The sequence below is a fragment of the Capra hircus genome, chromosome 12 (genome assembly GCF_001704415.2).
Source record: "Capra hircus breed San Clemente chromosome 12, ASM170441v1, whole genome shotgun sequence".
NCBI classification, from domain to species: Eukaryota; Metazoa; Chordata; class Mammalia; order Artiodactyla; family Bovidae; genus Capra; species Capra hircus.
Genome location: NC_030819.1, coordinates 15,406,121 through 15,432,600, shown reverse-complemented (window position 1 = coordinate 15,432,600; position 26,480 = coordinate 15,406,121). Strand labels below are relative to the sequence as shown.

Here is a 26,480-nt window from a genome sequence, read left to right as displayed (position 1 = left end):
GACTGCTAAGCTCAAAGTCATAGTTTGTAATTTGGAATATGTATCATATATAATGGAGAAGGAAATGGCAACCCACTCCAGTATTCTTGCTTGGGGAATTCCATGGACAGAGGAGGCTGGAGAGCTACAGTCCATAGGGTCACAGAGAATCTAACATGACTGAGCGACTAGTACACACATCACATATAAGATGACTTGTCATTTATTTACCTTTCTGCAGCTTTGGTTAAATTACTTTTGGCCTTGATTCATTCATTTTAAAAAATTGTCGTAAGATATACACAACATAAAATTTACCATTTTAACTGTTTTTAAGTGCACCATTTAGTGACATTAAGTATACTCACATTAAGCCATCACCACTGTGCATCTCCAGAATTTTTTCTTCTTCCCAAACTGAATCTCTGCCCCCATTAACTCCTCAGTCCCCTCCTCTTGGTCATCACCCTTCTACTACTTCTTTCTGTGAATTTTACTCCTCTAGGTCCCTCATATAAGTGAAATCACCCAAAGTTTGTCATTTTGTTTATGCCATGTAAGTACAGTGTCTTCAAGATTCATCAGTCTTGGAGCAGATGGCAGAATTTAAGTCCTTTTTAAGACTGAATCATATTCCTTTACATGTAGGTACAACATTGTGTGTATCCATTCATCTGTTAGTGGACATTTGAGTTGTTTCTACCATTTGATTTTTGTACATAATGCTGCTGTGAACACAGTGCAGAAATAATCAGTTTAAGTTTATGCTTTAATATGAGTACATTCCTGGAAGTGAAATTGCTATACTATATGTTAATTTCATGTTTGGTCTTTTGAGAAACTGCCATACTTTTATCCATTGTGGCTGTATCACTTTATAGTCTTACTTGATCATTGATTTTTCTGTTTAACTTGAGGACTAAATGGAACATTTTTATGAACCATGACATTTTGTTTGGATCCATGGCTCCAGTTAGTGGTCAGTTGAAATAGTTCAAGGTGGTCTGTTCAGGTTCCTCACGTCTCTAGGGAATTTTTCAGAGCTTTTTATCAAATGAAAGAATTGTACAACATAGGCTGTGCTTTTTGTCAAGTCAGCAGACTGGCATTAAGAACACAGGTTCCTCACAGGATTAGTGTTTTGAATATTTTACTGGTTAGTTTTCGAATGAGGAAACTAAGACCAAAGCGTTTAAATGGTGTCATACCTGGTATTAATGGCTGACCACATTTATAGTCCAAGTCCCCTAATCTCTTTCCTTGAGCGGCCTCTCCACTCTCATCTTGTTGTTCAGTCACTCAGTCCCGTCCAGCTGTTGGTGACCCCATGGACTGCAGCACAACCTTCCCTGTCCTTCAGTATCTTCTGGAGTTTGCTCAAACTCATGTCTATCACGTCAGGGATGCCATTCAACCATCTCATCCTCTGTTGCCCCCTCTTCTTCCTGCCCTCAATCTTTCCCAGCATCAGGGTCTTTTCCAATTCGTCAACTCTTGGCATCAAGTGGCCAAAGTTTTGGAGCTTCAGCTTCAGTATCAGTCCTTCCAATGAATATTCAGGGTTGATTTTCTTTAGAATTGAGTGGTTAGATCTCCTAGCTGTCCAAAGGACTCTCAAGAGTCTTCTCCAGCACCACATTTCAAAAGCATCAATTCTCCTTTATCGTCTGGCTCTCACATCTGTACATGACTACTGGAAAGCCTATAGCTTTGACTATATGGACCTTTGTCAGCATAGTGATGTCTCCACTTTTTAATCTGCTGTTTAGATTTTGGCTCAAAATTGCCTTAGTTGACCCCTAAGTCTAAAGCTGTATCCCTTTATCCTTCACGCAGGTCCGAGTTCATTGAGAAACAGGGTGGAGGGTTTCACCTGTCTCCTGCTCCTCCCTTTGCTGTCCTTGTGGGCAGGGCTGCTGCCACATTAAATCATCTGAGGATGAACATGGGTCGCTCAGGCATCATCCTGTTCGCTCGTCCTGACACCACACAAGACCCCAGGAAAATGCACTCCATTTTGCTATGTTCTCAGACTGACTTGGTGTCACGGTAGGAATCTGATTCTCTGTCTTTCTCTCATTTCAGTCGCTTCACCTGAGTAGCTCTGCGATGGGGAAGACCACCACAGGCCAGATAGTCAACCTGCTGTCCAACGATGTGAAGAGGTTTGATCAGGTGAGCTGCCCCTGAGGGATCCTCTTCCATTTCCCATCCTCCTCACTGGGTTTAGCTTATTGGGCTTCCAGGTGCCAGGGTTTAGTGTTGGCTAGGGTTCTGTTGAGGACACAAGGCAAAGGTTCTCTTTATCCAACCCTCATTTCCTCTGTGTGCAGCTTAGATGTGATAATATGTGTTGTCCTGTAGATGAAGGTTTTGTTTTCCTGACAAGGTCTACAGCATACTTTCAGTAATAGGCAGGCAGTGGCACCCTACTCCAGTACTCTTGCCTGGAAATTCCCATGGACAGAGGAGCCTGGTAGGCTGCAGTCCATGGGGCTGCTAAGAGTCGGGCACGACTGAGCGACTTCACTTTCACTTTTCACTTTCATGCATTGGAGAAGGAAATGGCAACCCACTCCAGTGTTCTTGCCTGGAGAATCCCAGGGAGAGGGGAGCCTGCTGGGCTGCCACCTATGGGGTCGCACAGAGTCAGACACGACTGAAGCGACTTAGCAGCAGCAGCAGCAGTGTTCTTGCCCAGCTTGGATAGTGTTCCTCGGGTCCTCCTGGAGTGGCCCTTCTTGGCACATGGTATGAGTGTTGCTGGACTGTTTTCCTCCCACTCTGGATGATGAAGGCCTGGTGGGCAGGGATTGTTCTTTCTCCTATGCCCTGTTCAGTGCCTGCTGCACAGGGAGCCTTTGAGGAATAATGCCAAGTGTGTGGTCCCCAGTCAGACACAGCCTCCTCTCTGCTGTCCCATCATACCCATTTCACACTTACTTTATGAATAGACCACGTTACCCAGAGTGTTGTATCTGTTGGTCAGATCTGTATAGACCACTTCTCTTTCCTGGATGATCCCGACCTTTAAGTTTGGGGGCTTCCCTTGTGGCTCAGGTGGTAAAGAGTCCACCTGCAATGCAGGAGGCCTGGTTTCTATCTCTGGGTCAGGAAGATTCCCTGGTGAAGGAAATGGCAATCCACTCCAACATGCTTGCCTGGGAAAATTCCATGGACAGAGAAGCTTGGTGGGCTACAATCCATGGAGTCAAAAAAATCAGGCATGACTAAATGACTAACGCTTTCACTTCTCCTTCAATTATTTATTCATTAAACATGATGTAAGGCCTACTTAATTTGAAGGTGAATCAGCCTTAATTTCTGCCCTGGAAAGGCCACAGCCTATCTGGAAGGTAAATACACAGTAGATATCAGAGAGTGTGGTAGGTACCATAATATAGGCTCTTCTGGAGATATGGGGGCTGAATTTTGGGACAGAGAGAGTTTGGGGAAGCCCTGAGTTCATCTGTGTTGTGGACAAAATCAACATCTTCCTTCAGTGCTGCTGGTCGGGTTCTCCCTGGCACGTCCCTGAGGCCGGCCCTGTGCTGCCCCAGAACAGCGTCATCTGGGGTGGACACTTGGATTTCTGCTTCATCAGGTTTACAACTCACTGAGATCATTTCTGTTTAGATTCCTGTCTGTTCCTTCAGAACAGATTGTTCTACACTCTGTCCTTACTTATTTTGATTTTATAGTCCTAAGAAGGCTTGTCTTTCTTTTAAGGTTACTGTGTTCTTGCACTATCTGTGGGTGGGGCCACTGCAGGCTATCGCAGTGACCGCCCTGCTCTGGATGGAAATAGGAATATCTTGTCTTGCTGGGATGGCGGTTCTCATTATTCTTCTGCTTTTGCAAAGCTGCTTCGGGATGTCGTTTTCATCACTCAGGTAAGAGAAACACTGGTTTAAAAACTAGGTGATGTGTGCTTGGTAACATTCACCATTTGCTCGATGCTTCTCTTCAAAAACAAAACCAATGCCTTCTCGAGTCTCTTTATGTGGATTGTAGACCCTTCAGGCTTAGCCAGTGGAGGCTCCAGCCCTAAGCTCAAGGCTTATCGAGAAGAGGGAAAGGTGACTGCACTCACTGGCTCCTTCTAGCACCATACCTGAATAAGTGGAGTGTCCTTGAGCAGAAGTTACCTATATTGAAGTTATTTAAGTATTATTAAATAGTAACATTCCTATATGCTCAAGTTTAGCTGCATGAATTTTGGTAATGCAATTTTCAGGTATCTATGTTCATGTCTTGGTTTTAATTCAGTGTTTCCATTAACTTATATGAGCCTCAAGGACAAGGTCAGTCTTAATTAACTTTGCCTTTATACAGCCACACAGTCCCAGGAGCATATGTGATAGAACAGTGGCTGGTGATGAAGGGCCTAACGGTGATGAGATAGACCTGAAGCAGGTCCCAGAGGGTTGGAGGTGGGTCATTGTCCGGGTTGTCAGGTGATGGATGTATTGTGCTGTTTGAAGATTTTTTTCTTTGAGTTTTTTTTTCTTCTTTTTTTTTTTTTGGTGACTTTACATGTGATAGTTTTCTCTATTTGAAATTCCCTTTCCTGTCTCACTGTGGAGAGATGTTCCTTATCCTTCTAGGCCCTGTTCCAGTGCTGCCAGGTCTCTGAAGCTCTTGCTCTCCTTTCCCAGTGGAATTAACAGCCTGATCTTTTCTGCTTGCCAGCACTTCATTCCTATTTTATCACCGCACAGACACTGTCTTCCCATTAGATTCAGTATCTTTTTGAAACCCCTGCCCAACTGCGACCTTAGGTGGAAAGTTTGTACCTGACTCACTTCAGGTCTTCCTCAGCCAGTACTGCTTGTTCTCCAAGTTACTCCTTGAATTGGGCTGAAAGGTTGACTTCCTAGAGGTCTTTGTCCCCATTTGCACATTGAGAAGGACCTGCCTGTGATGTCAGCACAGAAGAGCTGCAGGGAATCATGGATCCCTGGTCCCTCCGTGTGCCCCCTGCTGCTGCTGCTAAAGAAAGTTGGCCTGTGGTCACTGAGGCTCATCTCTCACGTCTGTCCCCTCAGGAGTAAGACCGCAGCTGTCACGGATGACAGGATCAGGACCATGAGTGAAGTTATAACTGGCATCAAAACAATAAAAATGAATGCTTGGGAAAAGTCATTTATAGACCTTATTACCAGACTGAGAAGGTAAGTTTTTTATGTATCACACCATATTTTTGTACTCCCCCCACCCCATTTTTACTGACTGAAATTAGAAGTCTTACCACTTTTCCCATGAAGATGAGCTTAAATACTATGAATCCACACTTCACATGTGGCAGGCGGGTTAAGTGGAAGAGAGGAGATGTCATTTTAACCTGCTGTTCCATTTACAATCTTCTTAAAGGCAAAATATGCTTCTGAAGTCAAACAGTCAATAAACACATGAAAAAAATGTTCAACATCACTCTTTATTAGAGAAATGCAAATCAAAACTGCAATGAAGTATCACCTCACACTGGTAGGAATGGCCATCAAGAAAACATCTACAAACAATACCCTTTTGCTCTGTGGTGGGAGTGCAAATTGGCACAGCTATTGTGGACAACAGGACGGAGATTCCTTAGAAAACTAGGAATAAGTCTACATATGACCCAGCCATCCCACTACTGGGCATATGCCCTGAGAAAATCAGAATTCAAAAAGACACACGTACTTCAATGCTCACTGCAGCACTATTTACAATAGTCAGGACATGTGCTTCCAGAAGGGCCATGGTGCCTGCCTCTGTCTGATGTCTTGGTGTCTCACACTTTTGGGGTGTCTTATTCTCTTCCCCCACAAGTTCATGAGCTTCTGGAGGAGAGGGGCTGTGTCTTTCTGTCATCAGTGGGGAGCCCCGCCCAGGACTTGTGGTTATGAATGCTTGTTGAATGAATGTTCAAACCCAGTCTGATTGACCCACAGTGTTTACAAGGGTGACAGGAAGCCTCTGCTTAGTTGAAAGAGTGAAGTGGTGATGAAGTGTGTGGTCCTGGTGTCTGGACAGAGCCCTCGAGGTGCACTGTATTGTCCCTCCATGTGAGGACTTGGATATCAATACTTCTTTTAAAACCTATTTTGTTCTCTCTTTTCCAGGAAGGAAATTTCCAAGATTCTGAAAAGTTCCTACCTTAGGGGCATGAATTTTGCATCATTTTTTGCTGTAAGCAAAATCATGATTTTTGTCACCTTCATCACCAATGAGCTGCTTGACAACCGGATCACAGCCAGCCAGGTGTTTGTGGTGGTGACGCTGTTTGAGGCTCTGCGGTTCTCGAGCATCCTCTACTTCCCCATGGCCGTCGAGAAGGTGTCAGAGGCTGTCGTCAGCATCCGAAGAATCAAGGTTTGGGGACAAATAACTTTTTAAAGTTATAGGCAGATTTTACCTCAGATAGCTCCTTTATGTGGTATCCCTGTGTGCCAGTTAGGTAAGATTTAACTCTCCCAGTGCCAAAGCTGGCAGTCTTCCCAGAATGCTGCAGGTCCTCTCTTCTCTTATTAGGTAGAGTGTGTTACAGATATGGTGAGACTGGTTCTCATGTAGGGGCAGTAGTATATGTAAGTAGCATAGCACAGGGCTCTAGTGTAGTGGTGCCTGCAGAGTGACTAAAATGTCTAAAAGCAGGAGAAGCATCAGAGTGCACCTCCTGTGCTGACTCCAGGGACCAGGCAGCGACCGTGCAATCCTGGGGCACAGGAGTCCTCTCTGGGCCGGGAGGGGAGGAGCTTGCTGAGAGCTCCCTGCTGCTTGGACAGGAAGAGTGGCCTCAGATTCACTTAATTCTCTGTTCAAAAATGAGTTCTTTCCTCTGCAGATGTTTTGCTTGTTGGTGTCTGAACCTGCCTTTTGTGTCTGCCTTTTCATCCCTGGCCCCTTTTTATTTACTGCGTAATCCTCTCTAACTGCCCTCTTCTTTTCAAATTTGTAATTCCCACTATTATGTGAACCAAGAACTTCCACATGCACAAGCTGGATTTATAAAGGCTTAGGAACCAGAGATCAAATTGCCAACATCCACTGGATCATAGAAAAAGCAAGATAATTCCAGAAAAGCATCTACTTCTCCTTCATTGAAAACACTAAAGTCTTTGACTGTATGGATCACAAGGAACTGTGGAAAATTCTGAAAGAGATGGGAATACCAGACCATCTGACCTGTCTCCTGAGAAAACTGTATTCAGGTCAAGAAACAACAGTTAGAACTGTTGCTGAAACAAGTAATGGAACAAAGACTGGTTTCAGATTGGTAAAGGAGTACATTAAGGCTGTATATTGTCACCTTCTCTCAAGGGTCGGTCAGTAAAGAATCTGCCTGCAATGCAGGAAACCAGGGTTTGATCTCTGTGTTGGAAAGATCCCCTGGAGAAAGGCCTGGCAACCCACTCCAGTGTTCTTGCCTGGAGAATTGCCATGGACAGAGGTGCCTGGAGGGCTACAATCCATGGGGTCCCTAAGAGTCGGACATGACCGAAGCAACTAAGCACAGCACAGCACGTCAAGGCTGTTTATTGTCACCTTGCTTATTTAACTTATATTCAGAGTATATCATGTGAAATGCCAGGCGGGATGATGCTCAAGCTGGAATCAAGATTGCCAGGAGAAATATCGATAACCTCAGATATGCAGATGACACCACCCTTATGGCAGAAAGTGAAGAGGAACTAGAAAGCCTGTTGATTAAAGTGAAAGAGGAGAGTGAAAAAGTTGGCTTAAAGCTCAGCATTCAGGAAATTAAGATCATGGCATCCGGTCTCATCACTTCATTGCAATATATGGAAAACAATGGAAGCAGTTACAAATTTTATTTCCTTGGGCTCCAAAATCACTGCAGAGAGTGACTGCAGCCATGAAATTAAAAGACGGTTGCTACTTGGAAGAAAAGCTGTGACAAACCTAGACAGCATTATTAAAAAGCAGAGACTTTACTTTGCCGACAAAAGTCCATATAGTCAAAGCTATAATTTTTCCAATAGTATTGGACAGATGTGGGAGTTAAACCACAAAGAAGACTGAGTGCCAAATTGATGCTTTGGAATTGTGGTACTGGAGAAGACTCTTGAGAGTTCCTTGGGCTGCAAAGATTTCAAACCAGTCAATCCTAAAGGAAATCAACCCTGAGTACTCAGTGGAAGGACTGATGCTGAAGCTGAAGCTCCAATACTTGGCCACCTAATGCCAAGAGCTGACTCATTGGAAAAGACTCGGATGTTTTTTGAAGATTGAAGGCAGGAGAAGGCAGCAACAGAGGGTGAGATGGTTAGATAGCGTCACTGACTCAATCAGCATGAATTTGAGCAAACTCTTGGAGATAGTGAAGGACAGGGGAACCTGGCATGCTGCAGTCCACGGGGCTGCAAAGAGTTAGACACTACTTGATGACTGAACCACAACAAATGCACTATATTATATGATTTTATTGATATATACCATGAGCTGTAATAGCAGTAACTATTATTCCATATGATATTTAATATGTTCTGATGTGAACTAATACTTTAAGTACAGTTGGTAAAACATTATTTAGATTGTACAAAGGTTTTTATTGCAAATCCCAGGAAAGCAGTTGCTTTTTGTTTGTGCTTTCTTCCACAGTTTAACAATCTGTTTTTTGTTTGTTTTGTTTTCTGTAGAATTTTCTATTACTTGATGAGATACCAGAACTCCACCCTCAGCAGCCATCAGATGGTGAAAGGATAGTGGACGTGCAAGATGTCACTGCTTTTTGGAATGAGGTAACAAGTCCTCCATTCTAGGATCCTGACTTCTAACAGACAACTGTGATGTGGATTTACTGGAGAATTTTTAGATTTTATGTGTGGTGTAAATTGTGACTTGCTCATTTACTGAAAGTATGTTTTAAAAATTCTCAAAATTTGGACTAAAGTTGTATCTAATGGAGATTAAGTATAAAATCAACCTAAGACCTTTGACTTATTGCTTGCTCTCTATCTCATTTTCAAGAGAGCTTTCAAAGTATTAGCACCTTTTGAACTTAAAGTACATGCATTTGTAATGTTAGCATTTATAGGAATGGACAGACAAAATGCTGCAGTGTGGAATGGGTTAATTGCACAACTGGTTGTTAAAGAGGCTTTGGGGAGTTAGTGTACAAGTTAGCCTTGATTATCAGATCACATTATTATACATAGAATGAAGCTGTGATCTGGATTTTGGCTGGGGGCTCCCCCATCCTGAGCTTCTGGATGGTTCTGGACACTTTGGTGGCAGCCAGGGGCAGGAGGAGACAGCAGGTGGGCATGATGAGCACCAGTGATTCCCAGTTAAAGGACTGCACTTGATGACAAGTGGACAGAGTTGTTGACAAGTTGGTGACAAGTTGGTGGTTTCCAACACTTGGTTTATTTGTTAGTTGCAGGCAAAGAGAAAAAATGACCAGGCCTGGTCTCAGGAAGCTGTCACTATCGCACACCCAGTGCAGCCCCTTTACCAACGGAAATGCTCCCCTCACCCCAGGTTTCGTGGTCCTCTGTGCTCCCCTCCTGTGTCAGTGTGGATTAGTCAGGAAAACTGAACCCCACCATGGGAGAGGGAGTTCCATGCAGGGAGTTAGTTACGGAGGTGATGAAAGAGGGAGGAAAAGTTAGAAAGGGTAGAACAGTGGTGCATGAGACAACTCAGAGCTTAGCAAAGGCAGGAAGCTGCTCCCACCCCAGGGCTGGAGGAACTCAGGGAGGCAGCGCCTCCACCAGAGGGTCCACCCTCCAGAGCAGAGCCCAGGAACCGGGCTGTCAGAGTGGGGACCACAGAGCTTGCGTCCTGATTGTAGACTCACCCTGTCTTCTGTGCCTGTGACTCTGTGGTGCCCCCTGCATCGTGTTCACCTGCTTCTGACTCAGCACCTGCCTTCCCCACCGTCAACACAGTGGTTTGTTCCCAGATACATGAAACCACGTCCCTGTACCTTCTGTCCATGGAAACTCACACACAGTGCCTGCCTTGCCCTGATGGTTTCTCCTGCCTTAATATAGTAGATTTATCTCCTGCTTGGTGTTTCTCGGCATAATGCTCCTGAAGCATATATAGAAAGCACCACTAAAATTCCATCTTAAAGGCCACTCTATGTGAATGCTAACACATACTTTATATGACTCATTAGCAGATTTTTTTTCCAGTAAACACAGAGTTATTTTATCTATTTATTTTTTGTAGATTAATTTTAAATCAGTTTGATATACAATGCAGATTGGTTCTGCAGTTTTTAATGAACTGAAATAAAAGTATCTATATACAATAGTATCTGCCTGTGCAATAAATATCTGCAAGGTAAAATAAGGGACTTATTTGTACTACAGTCTATGTGAAGAAAAACAGATGAAAAATCTGAAAAGGTTTCTATATACCTTATAGAGTAAAAAAAAATCAAATTATTAATAACTCAAGGTACTAAACTGCTAAAGGAAGAGGAACAAGGCTGTGAGGCTTTCCTTGTAAACTCTAACTCCATATTATGGTTTTGTTAGAGCAGCATTAAAAATTACAGGAGAGGCTTCATCAGCTACATTTTCACAGAAATACCTACAGTGTTAACATTACTGTGTGGCAACATGTTCCTGTCTACCTAAATGACAATGATGCCTTTGCAGCTAATATTTACCACTTTGGGAGAATGGAAATTCTATTTATTCTCAACTGAATCTTGTATCTTCTAGCACTCCCTAAAAACTAACAGTCATGGCACTATTGTGAGGTACCTAGGTTGTTACTACTGAGGGAAACACAAAGATGTAAGCCTGCTTTTCCCCAGAAACCTCTGAAGCCAGAGATTTTAAACAATTAAGGCCCTTGAAAACACTAGAGATATGTACAGATTTGCAAGGAAAAGAAACTCTAGCTGTGCCAGCAAGTAATGAAGAAACAGTAAATCTTCATTTTATGAACCTTTAATTATCTAAATGTAAGGAAACTTGGCTTAAGAAATGGACAAAAGCAATTTGTCATTTCTTACCATAAAATATTGAAAACCAAGTGCTAAATTCAACCACTATAGACTAAAGAAACCAAAACAAAAAATCCTTAGTAATTGGAGCCTTAATGAGCAAAAGCTCATTTTAAATTGATTTGAGCCCCTGAACTAATTCTGTGTGTCAAAGGCAGGGAAGAGGGATCCCTCTAAACTGGAATAAACTAGTGCTTCATAAGGAAACTAAAGAAATGAAAGTATGCATGTTATCACACCACAGGAATTAAAACTGATAAAGGATGGGAGAGAAGAAAGAAAAGTATGATCTGCTTACCCAGGGCAATCATCTTAAAAAATCCACAGTAATCTGACCAACTAAATTTTTTTCTGAAATTACACTGCTCACACTTACTGTGTTAAAACTTAAAATGATTGTCTCATTAAAGAGCAGATGATTCTAAAACAATTTCTTTCTTGCCTCATAGAAGTTACTTTTCAAGAAAGCTTGGTGGAAATCTTTGAGGCACAACAGTGTTAGGATAATTTTTTAAAGTACAGAGGAAAATAAAATTAAATCAACTTTATACTTTTTATTAGCCATAAGAAAACTTTTGGGTGGTTCAATAGATGAAGGCTTTTGACTTTGTATAACATCGTTTAAGTCACTTGGGTTTTGAATAAAATAGGGATGTTTTCAATTAAATGCTAACACTTAAATATCTTAAAGCAGGTTTTTTTTTTTTTTTTTCCCATATCGACAGTTACATCCTCAGGGCAACTTTTCCCTTCTTTAATGTGAAATATCGAATCACCAAAATTTTAGGTTAAGTTTACCTGTCGGGCTGTCTTTAAGGCACTGTTTTTTAATTTCTCAAAGATATAAGGTGCTTTGCAAGTATGAACAATATGCTGCTATACTTTACTATTTTTCTTGTTTCTATGTAGAAAGAATAACTATTATTAAGCACAGAATTTTGCTGTAAGGTTACTAAATTTATAAATCTATTCCACTTTGGAAATGATAGCCCAAAATCCACCTGATTGATGCTGCTTCAGCATATTCTTCTCAATTTTGTCGCTAAACTACATCCTGAGTTCGCATAAAAATAACACAGCTTTCAGACTTTAAAATGACAACATTTAAACTGCCAAGGGAGTCATGGGGTTGTCTGCACAGGACAGTGTTTTCCATCACTTACAGAGTCACAGCTGACATGTCAAGAAGAGAGAACCAATAACACAGCAACAGTCATTTAAGGTAAAAGAAGACACAAGGTTTCATGCAGAATGTTTTAAATATTCCCTTGAGCAAAGTGATTTAACTGATTCTTCTTCAAGGGCGGTGCTCATATGGGAACAGTTAAAGGTCCTAAAAGAACATCTTCCACGTGGGACATATTGAAAGAAAATATTGTGGTTTCAGTTAGTTACACTCCAGTCCTTGTTAATTTAGCAGGTCTGTTTTCACAGTGTAGTAGTTTTGTTTTTTAGATCTGAAAAATTTATAGAGAAAGAAAATGACGCTCTGCACACCCAAGACAAAGACATTTCCTCCAAAGAAACTGGATGCGTCAAAGGCAGACTTTGGCACAGGTTGGGAGGTCGGAGTTAAAAGTGGTGTTAGTTGTACCTGACGTGGTCGCTGTGGTGGGAGCTGAGGAGGGGAAGGCAGAGTCGTGGTTTTAGAATTGGTTGGCGTTGGTTGGCAGTGGGCACAGAACAGAATTCAGCACCTGGCAATCACTAATGTTGAGTTATCTGAACAGTAGCTTTTACCTTTCATTCAGTCCAAAAGCAGGTAGTATTAGCAACCTTAGTATCAAAATAGGAAACACAGCTGTTGTGGTTTCCCAGATTTCTGGTGCTGGAGAGGTGCTCCTCAGGAGTGGCGGTACTGGGGTTCTCATGGTGCTGAGTAAAGCCAAGCTGTAGTCACGTCAGGGCCAGGGTGATGCCCTGAGCCAGTCATCACACAGAGTGCGGCCAGGCAGCCCGCAGCCCAGAGCAGTGGGTGGGAGAGCCTGGACATTGCATTCTCTGTGCCGGTGTTCAAGTGGACCTGGGGCACCCAACGCTGTCTGTCTTTCTGTCCCTTGCATCCTCCCACCCCCAGTGTGTGCAGGTGTCCACTGAATTGCTTTTGTGTCAAACTATGCAGCATTTTAAAGTGAACTATCTTGTTCTTTCAAGAGCTTAATAACATGGTCACAGACTTCTGCGTAAATTGCACTGTAGTCCAGAACACCCTGTCCTGTTGTCCTGGCCTTGCCTATGGAAGGACTGTGCCCCTTGCTGGGGTCATTAGTAATTAGGGCTGTCAGGTTAGGTCATGGGTGGCTGTCAGGTTAGGTCATGGGTGAGAGAGCCCTCGGAGGGGAAGGGGAAGACCCGGGTTTTGGAGAGGAGCTGAGTCTGAATGAAGCCCCTTCTGGGCTGAGAGGCAGGAGACAGACGTGAGCTCTGTAACCTGCTCCCCCAGACAGCCAGGTGGGCAGGTGGGGAAGGTCTCAGGAACCCAGGTCTCATTCATGGAATGATGGGACTTGGTCTCGATCTTTATGCTTTAAAATAAGTGGTCCCAGGACTTCTCTGGTGGTCCAGTGTTTGAGAATCCACCTTGCAGTGCAGGGGACGTGGGTTCCACCCCTGGTAAAGAACTAAGATCTCACATGCTATGGAGTGATTAAGCCCACACACTGCAACAAAGACCCAGAGCAGCCAAAATAAGAAAAATGGCTCTGTGGGGGCCTGCAGATCTCATGGGACCGGGATTTCGAACTGTGTGCACAGAGTCTGGGCTCAGATGATAATCCTTGAGTCAGTGTCCCCCAGCCTGGATAACCAGTGGGGGAGGGGACCCAGCAGCCTTGGACTGTTGTGTGCTGCCCCCTTCTGGTCACTGCAGAGCAGTGCCGGATCCTGAAGCCTGAACACGGAGGGAACCCTGTCTGGCCCTGACAGACAGACGGTTCAATTCAGTTCAGTCACTCAGTTGTGTCCAGCTCTTTACGACCCCGTGGACTGCAGCACACCAGGCTTCCCTGTACATCACCAACTTCCAGAGCTTACTCAAACTCATGTCCATCGAGTCAGTGATGCCATCCAACCATCTCATCCTCTGTCATCCCCCTTCTCCTCCCGCCTTCAATCTTTCCCAGCATCAGGGTCTTCAGATGATTCATTTCTTTGCATCAGGTGGCCAAACTATTGGAGTTTCAGCTTCAGCATCAGTCCTTCCAGTGAATATTCAGGGCTGATTTCCTTTAGGACGGACTGGTTGGATTTCCGTGTTGTCCAAGGGACTCTCGAGTCTTCTCCAACACGATAGTTCAAAAGCATTAATTCTTTGGTGCTCAGCTTTCTTTGTAGTCCAAATCTCACATCCATACATGACTCCTGGAAAAATCATAGCTTTGACTAGATGGACCTTTGTTGGTAAAGTAATATCTCTGCTTTTTAATATGTTGTGTAGGTTGGTCATAGCTTTTCCTTGAAGGAGCAAGCATCTTTTAATTTCATGGCTGCAGTCGCCATCTGCAGTGATTTTGGAGCTCCAAAAAATAAAGTCTGTCACTGTTTTAATTGTTTCCCCATCTATTTGCCATGAAGTGATGGGACTGGATGCCATGATCTTAGTTTTCTGAATGTTGAGTTTTAAGCCAGCTTTTTCACTCTCCTCTTTCACTTTCATCAAGAGGCTCTTTAGGTCCTCTTCACTTTCTGCCATAAGGGTGGTATCATCTGCATATCTGAGATTATTGATATTTCTCCCAGAAGCCTTGATTCCAGCTTGTTCTCCATCCAGCCTGGCATTTCACTTAAAATGACAGACTAAGGGGCTGCAATAGGAAGCTGATGTTTGTAGGTGGTTCACTATTTTGTAGTCATAACTGAGTGAAAAGTAGTAAAGTAGGAATTCCAAGTGTCAGGCAGGAAGAAAGGAGTGGAGAAGCTTAGAAACTAGCTTAAAAAATATTTCTTGTGTATTAAAATCTAGCTTCTTGTTTTTTGTCATTCCCCAAATCTGAAACTAGTTTTGTTTTTTTTTTTTGTGATGAAAAATCCTTGTCATTATTTTAGTATGTGAATGTTGTATAAACAGTTCAGTGCTTTCCAGAAAATATTTTCAGTTTGAAGATTATCTAGACTTTTAATCCAGACTCTGTGCTTTTAGTCTTTAGGGCATTTTACTTAATCATGTGTAACCACTATTTTTTTTTTTCTTGACACACAAGTTACTGGCAATTTTATTAACATTTTGAATATGTAAACACACATGGACACACACCCTTAAGTCTACCAGGAATCCAACCTGTGATTGGCTTGATGAGTACTTTGTTTTTCTCCCTCACATTGCTCTTGCGTGTACCTTCATGTTTTATGTTTTTCTTATAGTACAAGTACTTTATTGGTCCTATTTAGCTGGGACAGGTAATGCATGTAAGACATAGGAAATTGAGGCTTTATCACTTTATCCCATAATGTCATAATTAATTTCTTTATTTCCCAATTGTTGTTGTGTTTGTGCTACAGTAGTTCAGTTCAGTTCAGTCGCTCAGTCGTGTCTGACTCTTTGCGACCCCATGAATTGCAGCACACCAGGCCTCCCTCTCCATCACCAACTCCTGGAGTTCACTCAGACTCACATCCATCGAGTCAGTGATGCCTGTTAGTTATAAGAATTAATTTACCAAGAGTGACTTCTTCATATAAAGTTCCCCTTTGCTTGCTGAGCATTACTGAGGTTCATTCTATATGGAATGAAAATGGAGACATTTGTGGAGATTTCAAATTATTTATTGAAGGGCCAGGCACACCAGGTACTTATGCTGCCACCTTGTGGATTAATGAGATAGACAGTTAAAACCAAGGGTCATGATGAAAACTTGAAAAGGAAGTGTTAGTCTTTCAGTCATGTCCGACTCTTTGCGACCCCATGGACTGTAGCCTGCCAGTCTCCTCTGTCCATGATATTTTCCAGGCAAGAATACTGGAGTAGGTTTCCATTCTCTTCTCCAGAGGATCTTCCTGACCCAGGGATCGAAACTCGTATCTCCTACATTGCAGGCAGATTCTTTACTGTCTGAGCCACATGATTAAAAACCTCCCACAGTGAATATTGTATTAAGTACATTATTTTTAATAAACTAGCATGCATCCTTCAGTTTGCACTTCAGGCAGGTACCTTGTCATCTCTGCTATTTAAAATCTGTGGGTGTCTAGAGCTGTGTCTGGAAATCTGGTAAGAGAAGGAGCCTTCCTAAAGGCAGCTAAAACTTCTTCAACACCCCAAAGAGAGGATGGATGAAAAGGCCTCTTGGGCACAGTATATTGAAATAGGAAGGAGAAAAATGTTGGTTAATGTTAGCATATCAATAACTATTACATTATTTTCTCTATTTTCTAAAGTAAGGTATGTGTTACTTTATTGAAATGGGTACATTTTTATAAACTTTAATTTGCAGGAATCAGAAACCCCAACTCTACAAGGCCTTTCCTTTACTGTCAGACCCGGTGAACTGTTAGCTGTGGTTGGACCTGTGGGAGCAGGAAAGGTAAGTTGTGATGCCCTTGATGCAACACCATGCCCCTGTTAAATTCTCGAGTGGAGCCCAGAGCTGAGGGTGACACAGTTTGAATGTATCTAGAATGGCATTTCTCTAGGTGTGTTCCATGCAATATTAGTTTTGTGAGAAGGTTTCGTGGCCACATAAACCTGGATAAATGCACACTGTGCTTTCCTTCTTGGTGCTTTACATTGCACAGTTGGGAACTGGTGTCAGGAATTCGGACGTCTCAGTGAAGGAGATCATCTATGTGGCAGCTGTTCAGGTTGGATGGAGACAATGGGGGCTTCTTTTTGTCACAGTGGCCCCTCTAGGAATTCTGAAGGTGGTAAAGGCTCTTCTAGGAAGCTATGAGCATTTCCTTACGTGACTTGACTTGGTCCCATCAGTGCACGTGCAGTGAAGGTGCAGCCACGTGCTGGAGATAAAGGTACAGACTTTATCCTGACTCTCTGCCTTTCAGAGGCAACCTGGTTCCGGGGCAAGATAGATACACAGGCAGATTATTTCAGCCCAGTGTGGTGAGCACTCTGAGGGTGTGGACATGGATACGTCATTTCTCTGTGTTACAAGAGATGTGAAGGGCGTGTATAGGTGCTCTTAGTGTCCTGTGTTTTGTACAACAGAATGCAGAAACCTAAATGTGGAGTGTGTACACGAGAGGGTGATGATTTCCTCCATGAAGGGCTTTAAAAATTTTTATTTTTTAAAAATTGGAGAATAATCACTTTACAATATTGTGTTGGTTTCTGCCATACATCAACATGAATGAACAGCCATAGGTATACAGATGTTTCCTGTCTCTTGAATCTCTTTCCTACCTCTCACCCTGTCCTACCACCCTAGGTTGTTGCAGAGCACAGGATTTGAGCTCCCTGGGCACGATGGACTTTTATTCTTCAAATACAACTAGCTCAGAGTTCTTTTAAATAATAATCTTTGGATATATTCTTCACGTATAGCTTAAAAGAATTTTTTAATATATTTTAAAATTTATTTGGTTGTATTGGGTCTTGGTTGCAGTGTGTGGGGTCTCTAATTGTGGCATGTGGGCTGGGTTGCCCTGGGGCATGTGGGATCTTAGTTCCCTGACCAGGGGACCAGGGATCTAATCAGAACTTCTGTCATTGGAAGGTGGATTCTTCTTTTTTCTTTTTTTTTTTTCAGTGTTTATACTCTGAATGTAGTTACTATTGTTTTAAACTTTTTATTTTGTATTGGGTAGTAGCCAATTAACAATGTTCTGATAGTTTCAGGTGAACAGTGAAGAGTGTATGTCAGCCATATGTACACATGCATCCATTCTCCCCCAAATTCCCCTCGCATCCAGGCTGCCGCATAACATTGAACAGAGTTCCATGACCGATAGAGTAGGTCCCTGTTTGTTATCCATTTCAAATATAGCAGTGTGTACCTGTCCATCCTGAACTCCCAGACTGTCCCTTCTGCCCATCCTGGAAGGTGGATTCTTAACCATTTGACCACCAGGGAAATCCCCACATAGCTTTTTTTCTTGTTGTTGCAAAGTACATTTAATGATGATAACTTTATATAATTTACTTCCTATATTTGATGTTACAAACTTTAGGGTCTTTGAGATAGGGAGGATCCTTGTATGTAACTGGCATAAACCCCCAAATTTGAGCTCTGTTAATTGCTTCTGTGATTTCTTTTTTTTTGTTCCCACAAAGACCTGTTATGTGCCTTCTACAAATGCATCCAATAAATGGAGAAATAAACTAGGATAAAAGCTGTAGATTCTTATAATCTACACATTTTTCATACAAGATACATTTTTTCAGAGGCTCCTTATAAGGATTTTCCATTGGAATAGGCAGGTCCCTGTTGCTGGTTACCTGTTTATATTGTGAACAACTTCTTCTCCACAGCCCTGCATGAATCCCGGGATTTGTGAGGCAGACAATAGCTGTTGTGAAACGTGTCAACTTTCTCTTCCCTAACCCACTGCAAAGAGCTACCACGGCGGCCATGGTTCTTTGCTCCTCCCCTCCCCACATAGTTTTTTAAGAACAAGTATTTGTCAAGAAACAGATACCAGATGCAAGAACAACTGCATTAAACATCAGAAACAGAAAGTATACATCATGCTGGTCTTCTCTGCTAGTGAAGGATGTTAGACATTCTTAGTCTTTGCTGAGTAGAGCACTTCATTTGGGGGAAACTCTGGCAGGGTGGATTGTTACAGTATTAATACTCCTTATCAACCTTTAGTCTACATTGACCAATAGTGCTGTTTTCCATTTTTTACTGTAACTTCCAGAGCTGTACTTTATCCTGTTCTGATATCATTGATCAAGCGCCAGGGTGGGGTGGGCTGTGCTGCGGGGCGTGTTCCGTCCTGAGTGCTGCCTGTTCACATGTGTGTGTTGCTGTCTGTTTCAGTCGTCACTGTTAAGTGCTCTTCTGGGAGAGCTGCCCCCGAGCCAGGGGAAGGTCAGCGTGCACGGGAGGATCGCGTATGTTTCTCAGCAGCCCTGGTTGTTTCCAGGAACTGTGAGGAGTAACATTTTATTTGGGAAGAAATATGAAAAAGACCGATATGAAAAAGTAATAAGGGCTTGTGCTTTGGAAGAGGTGAGTAATGACTCTTGAGTTGCATGTACTCAGATTTCAAATAATGATAATATTGGTTTAACCTCTAAGATTTGTTGAAAGTTCTTTTTATTTGATTTTGAAAGGTCTTTTATTTGTTGCTTTAAGCTGGACTTCTGAGTAAGTATGCAGTCATATATGTTGTTGTTTTAATTCTAGTGTGGTAATGATGGTCACAGAATGCCTTTGTTTCATTTGGTGAAGTTTCATTCACTTTTAGATTCTTTTTTTAATGGACAATTAACAACAACTTGTAGGAATAGAGCACTGTGTAATGAACCCTCATGTTCCCACGCCCGGGTTCAGCCAGGGTCGGCTGGTGGCCAGTCTTGCTGGGTCTTTACCTCTGCCCTGTGCCACCCCAGCACCCAGCATCACATCCTATCCCCTGTTATTCCAAAGCTGATCCTAGACCTCAGGTTAGTTCATCTGTAGACATTGTTGTTCAGTCACTAAGTCCTGTCCAACTCTTTTTGAGCACAGCACAGCTGTGGAGCACAGCACAGCTGTGGAGCACAGCACGCCAGGCTTCCCTGTCCTTCACCATCTCCTGGAGCTTGCTCAAACTCATGTCCACCAAGTCGGTGATGCCATCTAACCACCTCATTCTCTGTCATCCCCTTCTCCTCCTGCCCTCAGTGTTTTCCAGTGTCAGGGTCTTTTCCAATGAGTTGGCAGTTCATACAAGTGGCCAAATTATTGGAGCTTCAGCTTTAGCATCAGTCTTTCCAGTGAATATTCAGGGTTGATTTCCTTTAGGATCGACTGGTTTAATCTCCTTGCAGTCCAAGGAACTCTCAAGAGACTTCTCTAGAACAATAATTCAAAAGTATCAATTCTTTGGCACTCAGCCTTCTTTATGGTCCAGCTCTAACATTCATACACGAGTACTGGAAAAATCATAGCTTTGACTGTATGGACCCTTGTCAGCAAAGTGATGTCTCTGCTTTTTAATATGCTGTCTAGGTTGGTCGTAGCTTTTCTTCCAAAAGAGCAAGCATCTTTTAATTTCATGGGTGCAGTCACCATCTGCAGTGAGGTTTTTTTCATCTGCAGTGATTTTTGAGCCCAAGAAAATAAAATCTGTCACTGTTTCCACCTTTTCCCCATCTATTTGCCAGGAGGTAATGGGACCAGATGCCACATAAATCAATAGTAAACATATTCTGTTACCATAAGCAATATAAAATGTAACATTTGACTGTGTATTATCTTTAACCACTTTAAAAATCTTTAAAAAATTTTATAAAAAGCTTTTAATGATTTTAAAAAATTTTATAAAAAGCTTTTAATGATTTTTAAAAATTTTATAAAAAGCTTTTAATGATTTTAAAAAATTTTATAAAAAGCTTTTAATGATTTTAAAAACTTTTAGGCATTACATAAAGGTATCATGCTGATAAATTCTAGTTTGATATTTTCCCACATCGTTCGCTTGATCTTACAAACCCCTCTTGGATGCCTGTAAGTTTGTACTTTCATCTTATATTTACACATTCCTGCCAACTTGGACATTTTCTTTTCAGGTTGCCTTAACAATCATAGGATAATAAGTTAACTGATCATTCTGTGTCTAGGTATAGAGGCCTTTGAGACTTGAGTTATTTTAGTGTTGCCTTCATTTCAAATATAATCTTCGGTCACCACCTGGGCAGCGTGATGTGAAAGAGCAAAAGGCTATGAACTGGTTCAAAAGGACATCATCTGGTTCAGATTCCAGCTCTTCTGTTTAACAGTTGACCATCCTCAGACCAGTGATATGACCTCACTTAGTAAATTTCCTCATCTGTGAAGTGGGGCCAGGACTTCCTGTGAGCTTGTTGTGAAGATTAGAGATAATCAGCGTCAGGGTCCAGCCCAGAGCTTGGTGCACAGATCTTACCACCCCCACCCCCACCCCTGCCAGGAGCTGAGAGAAGCCATGTACAGATGATGAAGCAGAATAAGATGGTCCTTCATGAGAGATGGGAGGTGTAAACAGAGCCTTAGGAACTCAGCAGGTAGGGATGAGTCCAGGATGGTTCCATGGGAGAGGATACTTGGGATGAGCCTGGGGAAACGGGCAGGATATTGACAGGCCATGAGAGGAGGAGCGATTCCACGTGGAAGAAAAGCTGTGAAGGAAGGAGGGTTGCTGCTGCTCAACTCTCGAGTCCAGCCCTCCTCTGCCAGGGCCTCACGTCCGGCCCACATTTACCATTTCAGCAGTCTGCTCCCTGGTGCTTCTACTGTAAGTCTCCACCATCCCTGAAGGGCCCTTGATGTGCTTCTGGACGGATGGCATCAAACCAGCATCACCATTTCCTAGTTTGCCTCTAGTGTGTGTGTCTGCTGTTCAGTGAGAATTGGGGAAACTTAACTTAAAGGAAAATAACATGAATAAGAATACCTTTCTGTCAGTGGGGGGAATTGTAGTCTATACTCGTCAGACTTTTCCCTTTAACCTAATCAGAAAATAGTGGCTGGGAAATTAGCAGGACTTGGATTTTATTTCAAATCCTGTGAAATGTTTTTCCCATTTGGGGCTGGTCCATAAATAATGGTCAGAGTCAACAACACGCTCACAGTACTGCTACCAGACTTGGAGAGAGCTTGTTTCTTGTGCCCCAACTGTGCTGAGTGAATGAGTGGATGTAGGTGCCTTTTCTAGAACATGGTTAAGATTGCTGTGCTATGATGTGTTACTATTTTGAGAAACAAAATGAAACAACATAGAATCAAAGCATAAAAGCTAAGTGGAACAGTTTGCAAGGACTTCAACAGTGAAACAAAGGCCAACAACTCTGTGTTTATGTGTGTGTGCGAGAACCTGTCTTAAAATGGCTCACTGTTGTTCATGAAAACCAAAGCAAGTGTGTGTGTGTGTGGCTGGGAATCTGTCTTAAAATGGCTCACTGTTGTTCATGAAAACCTAACCAAGGGATGGTAATTACTTCTGAGCTCAACAAAGAAAGAAGGTGAAAAATTATGAATTTTCATGACAGACCAATTGCTGCCTTTCATTGGATGTACCCCAGTTAAGCTTTGAGTGAGCAGGGAACCTGTGTGTCTGTGTGCCTGTCAGGGAGGGTTATGATGGAGACACCCTCTTTCTTCTCTTTATGGTCATGTGCTTTGCATATTGTGATCCACACTATGAATGGGTTCCCACTGTTGGCTTGATGAGAAAATAGGCATCAATCACCAGTAGCAAGTTACAATCAATTCCAGTCCTTTTTCCATTTATGGAGGGTGTTCATATTTAGATTCTTACAGCATCCTTGAGTTTAGTAACTCTTGTTTCTGTAGCACATTCTGTAGAAGAGCAAAGTGAGACTTAGGGAGATCAAAGGACTTGTTTATCATGCAGACTCCAGCTTTCTTCCCAAATTTGCTAAAGTAGGGACAGAGAGTGAGGGCGTCATCTGCAGAAAGGTACTGCTGTGTATCTTAGGTTGATGCCTGAGGGGTTTAGTAGATAACCCAAAGATTTTTAATGTAATAATTGTGTAACTTAAACCTGGTTGTTATCTTGTCATTTTGGGGATATTGTTGTCATTTTTTTTTTTATTTCCCCAAGTGCTCTGGGGAAAATAGACTGATTTGTCTATTTACTTCTTAAAGAGCATTCAAATATAATTTATGGTAGATTCCCAGATCCTCAAGTCAAAACTTCATATCTTTCTTAACTTTGAGTTTTTCCTGCTTCTACAGACAAACATCTACTTAGTTCAGCTGATCTGCTGGGTGTCCATTGAGCAAACTGTTTCTTTCCTTTTGGTTTTCCTGCCCAGCCTGCTCTTTCTGTTCCCATTTCTTGTACAGACCTTGTCTATCACACTATGACTTGCCTTAAGTATCACTGTGAAGACATTGGTCAGGTGTTATCCCTTCTCTGAAAGTAGGAAGCAGAGACCAAGATCAGCAAAAGTGGTAATTTAAGATACAATAAATCCTCTTCCTTCACCAGCCTGGGCCACCAGCTCTCACACCTGTGTCTCTGGCACAGACCTTCACACCTGCATGTCCAGCTGCACTGGTGGCACTCAGTGGCATCACCGAGAGGTCATCTCAGCTTGTCCACAAGAAAAGCCTCCTAAACCTGCATATGCCATCTTCCCCAACTCAGTAAATGGAGACTCTGTCTTTCCCCTTCTTCCACCCAAACACCACAGTCCTCTTCTCTTACAACACCCATCCTGTCAGCAGGTCTTACAGACTCTGCCTTCCAAATGTCTCTGCAGTGTGACCCGGTCTCTCCATTCCCACTGTTTTCTAGCTTATTCCAGTAATGTCCTCACTTGTATCCACCTTCACCCTTCCCCACTTACTGTCTGTTTTCTGCAAAGCACAGGAGTTTGTTTCCTTGTAAACCTCAGACCATGTCAATCCTCCCCTTACTCTCCTCCTCTTACTGGAGTGCCCCCAGGCTCCTCCTGCTCTGTCTCCACGCTCACTCCCATCATTCTTACTCTGCTCTGCTCTCCTGACCTCCTTGCTTGTCCTGAACCCCTTGGGCATTTCCCTGTGGCCTCTGCACTCGCCCCTCCCTCTGTGTGGAGCAGCCTCTCCAGGTATGCCTGAGCCCCTCCCTCTCCCCAGATCTGCTCTCAGGTCCTCTGAGCAGAGCCCTCACACGCCAGTGTGGACTCACTTCCTGCTTCAGTCTCCATCCCCCTGAGCTGGTTTGCTTTTCCTTCTTGTCCTCAGTTCTTGTGCTTGGGTTAATTTTCCATATCATCATCTCCCACCATGGAAAGAGATTTTAGGGGCTCTGTTTCCTCGTGGCTGAATTCATTGTGCCCAGAACAGTGCCTGGTGTATAGTTAGTCCTCAATAAATACCTGTTAAAGTGGTCAAATGCATAAATGCTTCGAAAAAATACAGAATGAAAACAAAGAAAAGGCCGTGAGAGGTTTTTTAATTTTCCTGGTTACAGTTTAGTCACTATGAAATAAGCCCATTGCGACTGATTAAATACTGGTATGAAGAAATGATGCTAAAATGTTAGGATGGCAGGAAGAGAGCACATTTTAAGTCTTTTTCTTTTTTCCTTTTCTATCTCCATACAGGATTTGCACAATTTGAAGGAAGATGTAATTGTGAGAGGAGATGGAGGAACCCCGCTGAGTGAAGGAGAGAAAGCCCGGGTCAGCCTTGCAAGGTAAGCGGGGTTTCAGTTGCCATCCTGCCCCTCCTCCTCTGCGGCTCCTAGTGGACGTGAGCACGCAGACCCTGCTCACTGGGTGGGCCTGTGTGAAGCAGGGTCTTGCCTCTTTCCCTGGGCTCTTGGAATGAACATGGAGTTATTGGATGCCATCATGATTCAGAGATGGGACCCAGGGAGTGTGAAGTGTCCCCTCCTGACGTCTCTCTACATTTTCTAGAGCTGTGTATCAAGATGCAGACATCTACCTCCTGGACGATCCATTCAGTGCAGTGGATGTAGGAGTCAGCAGGCACTTGTTCAAACAGTGAGTTTGCTCCTATTTTCTATCATTTCTGCTTTCCAAGAACCCTGTAGAGAACAGGGAAGAGAGCTCAGGAAAGCCTTTTTGCTTTAGGAGTCTCAGCGCTCTCTGCCTTGCTGTTCCTTCCTCCCCTCCCTTCCCTCCACACAAGATCCATCGTAGAGAAGTTTTGCATCATGAAGATGTCAGGACAGGAAAATATGGCAGGTGCTTCAAGTGTGTGAAGGAGAGTGGGGTCCATGCTTTAGGAAGTGAGGGATAGATGGTTGATTCCCCCATGACTTGCAGGTAATGGATCCAAACCCTAGGGATATGAATGATGTAAAAATTTTAAATCCAAGAGTAGGCCTTGGGAACCTGATAACTGGATGCCAAACATTTTCCTCCATCATGTGTTGAAGACACATTAGAAGTGAAGTTTTCAGTACCAACATAGGGCTTCTGTGGAAAGACTGTTGGTTTATTAATCCATTGGTTTAGAAATACTTAATAAAGTCTAGAATTTACAAATGATTTATTTCGCATCTGAGTATGATTCAGGAGTTTAACATTGCTTCATAGATTCTTACTAGAATTAATACTTCAGTTCAGTTCAGTCGCTTAGTTGTGTCCAACTCTTTGCGACCCCATGAATCACAGAACGCCAGGCCTCCCTGTCCATCAGCAACTCCCAGAGTTCACTCAGACTCACGTCCATCGAGTTGGTGATACCATCCAGCCATCTCATCCTCTGTCATCCCCTTCTCCTCCTGTCCCCAATCCCTCCCAGCATCAGAGTCTTTTCCAATGAGTCAACTCTTCACATGAGGTGGCCAAAGTACTGGAGTTTCAGCTTTAGCATCATTCCTTCCAAAGAAATCCCAGGGTTGATCTCCTTCAGAATGGACTGGATAGGTCTCCTTGCAGTCCAAGGGACTCTCAAGAGTCTTCTCCAACACCACAGTTTAAAAGCATCAATTCTTCGGCACTCAGCATTGTTCACAGTCCAACTCTCACATCCATACATGACCACTGGAAAACCCATAGACCCTCGTGTAGGGTTACTTTGAATTTGAAACTCAGTATCTTGGTTGAAGTCCTGACTCTCACTTTGTTCTGGAATTTGTTGTTAATGGCTCTTTCTTGGCCACAGAACTCCTGAAGGAGAACAGCTCTGATGCTTCTCTGTCCTAATACATGCTGACTGAGGCCTCCGGTGGAGTCTAGACTGACCTCTTTGAAATCCTCATGAATTCACTCTTTCTGAAGCAGCCTCCACATCTACCCCATAGTTAGTTCTCTTGCTGTTGTTCACCTTGTTAAAGCCAATGAGCCTTCTAGCTGCACTTATTAACACCCTACTGTGTGCACTGAGATCGATGCCCTTACAGATGTTACTGTGTAAAACCTCTCAGTTTACAAGGAGGACAGTGAGCCAGGAGAGGGGAAGGACCACACTGGGCAGAATAAGGGAGACTAGGACACCCAGCTCTCATTCCTGCCTCTAAGGAACCTGTCTCTACGTGAAGCTTGTTAAGACAGATGCCTGGGAAATGTCAGCTGAGGCATGGTTTAGAGAGTTTCCATACAGGGTAGGAAATACTAAGTGGAAGTGGCAGCTGGAGGCTTTCACTGAAGTTGGAAAGCTCCCTGTGCCAGGCTGGGCGGGCAGTGCCCTGGGGCCTGCAGCCTGGGCAGGTGTGTGGAGGCTGAGAAGAGGACCAGTTCTTTTGGGGAAGGAAGAGTAGAAGCTCAGGTGTCAGGGGAGGAGGAAGCAGGGCTGTGAGGAGAACAGCAGGCACATCCTCACCTGGAGGAGCAGGGGTGTTTGGCAGAGAGAAGCGGTTTGGGAATTCTTGCTGCGAGGTCTTGTGGAGCTGGGCTGTGTCCGTCCAGGCTGCTGTCACAGGAACCAGAGCTGGTGGCTTAGGAATAATGGAAGTTTATCTTCTCTTGTTC

At 43.2% G+C, this 26,480-nt stretch overlaps 1 protein-coding gene and 1 pseudogene across 2 annotated transcripts in view; one reads left to right on the top strand and one right to left on the bottom strand.

Moving 5' to 3' along the window:
* Positions 1-26,480, top strand: part of LOC102180583 (multidrug resistance-associated protein 4-like) — a 171,679-nt gene that overhangs the window by 19,383 nt on the left and 125,816 nt on the right. For both annotated transcript variants that reach the window (XM_018056323.1, XM_018056322.1), the window contains exons 5-13: positions 2,065-2,154; positions 3,709-3,872; positions 5,028-5,153; positions 6,084-6,333; positions 8,622-8,723; positions 16,378-16,467; positions 18,883-19,074; positions 24,144-24,235; positions 24,459-24,545. In XM_018056323.1, coding sequence (XP_017911812.1) covers positions 2,065-2,154; positions 3,709-3,872; positions 5,028-5,153; positions 6,084-6,333; positions 8,622-8,723; positions 16,378-16,467; positions 18,883-19,074; positions 24,144-24,235; positions 24,459-24,545 — 1,193 coding nt within the window. The remainder of the gene's footprint in view (positions 1-2,064; positions 2,155-3,708; positions 3,873-5,027; positions 5,154-6,083; positions 6,334-8,621; positions 8,724-16,377; positions 16,468-18,882; positions 19,075-24,143; positions 24,236-24,458; positions 24,546-26,480) is intronic.
* Positions 18,036-18,470, bottom strand: LOC108637270 (annotated as a pseudogene).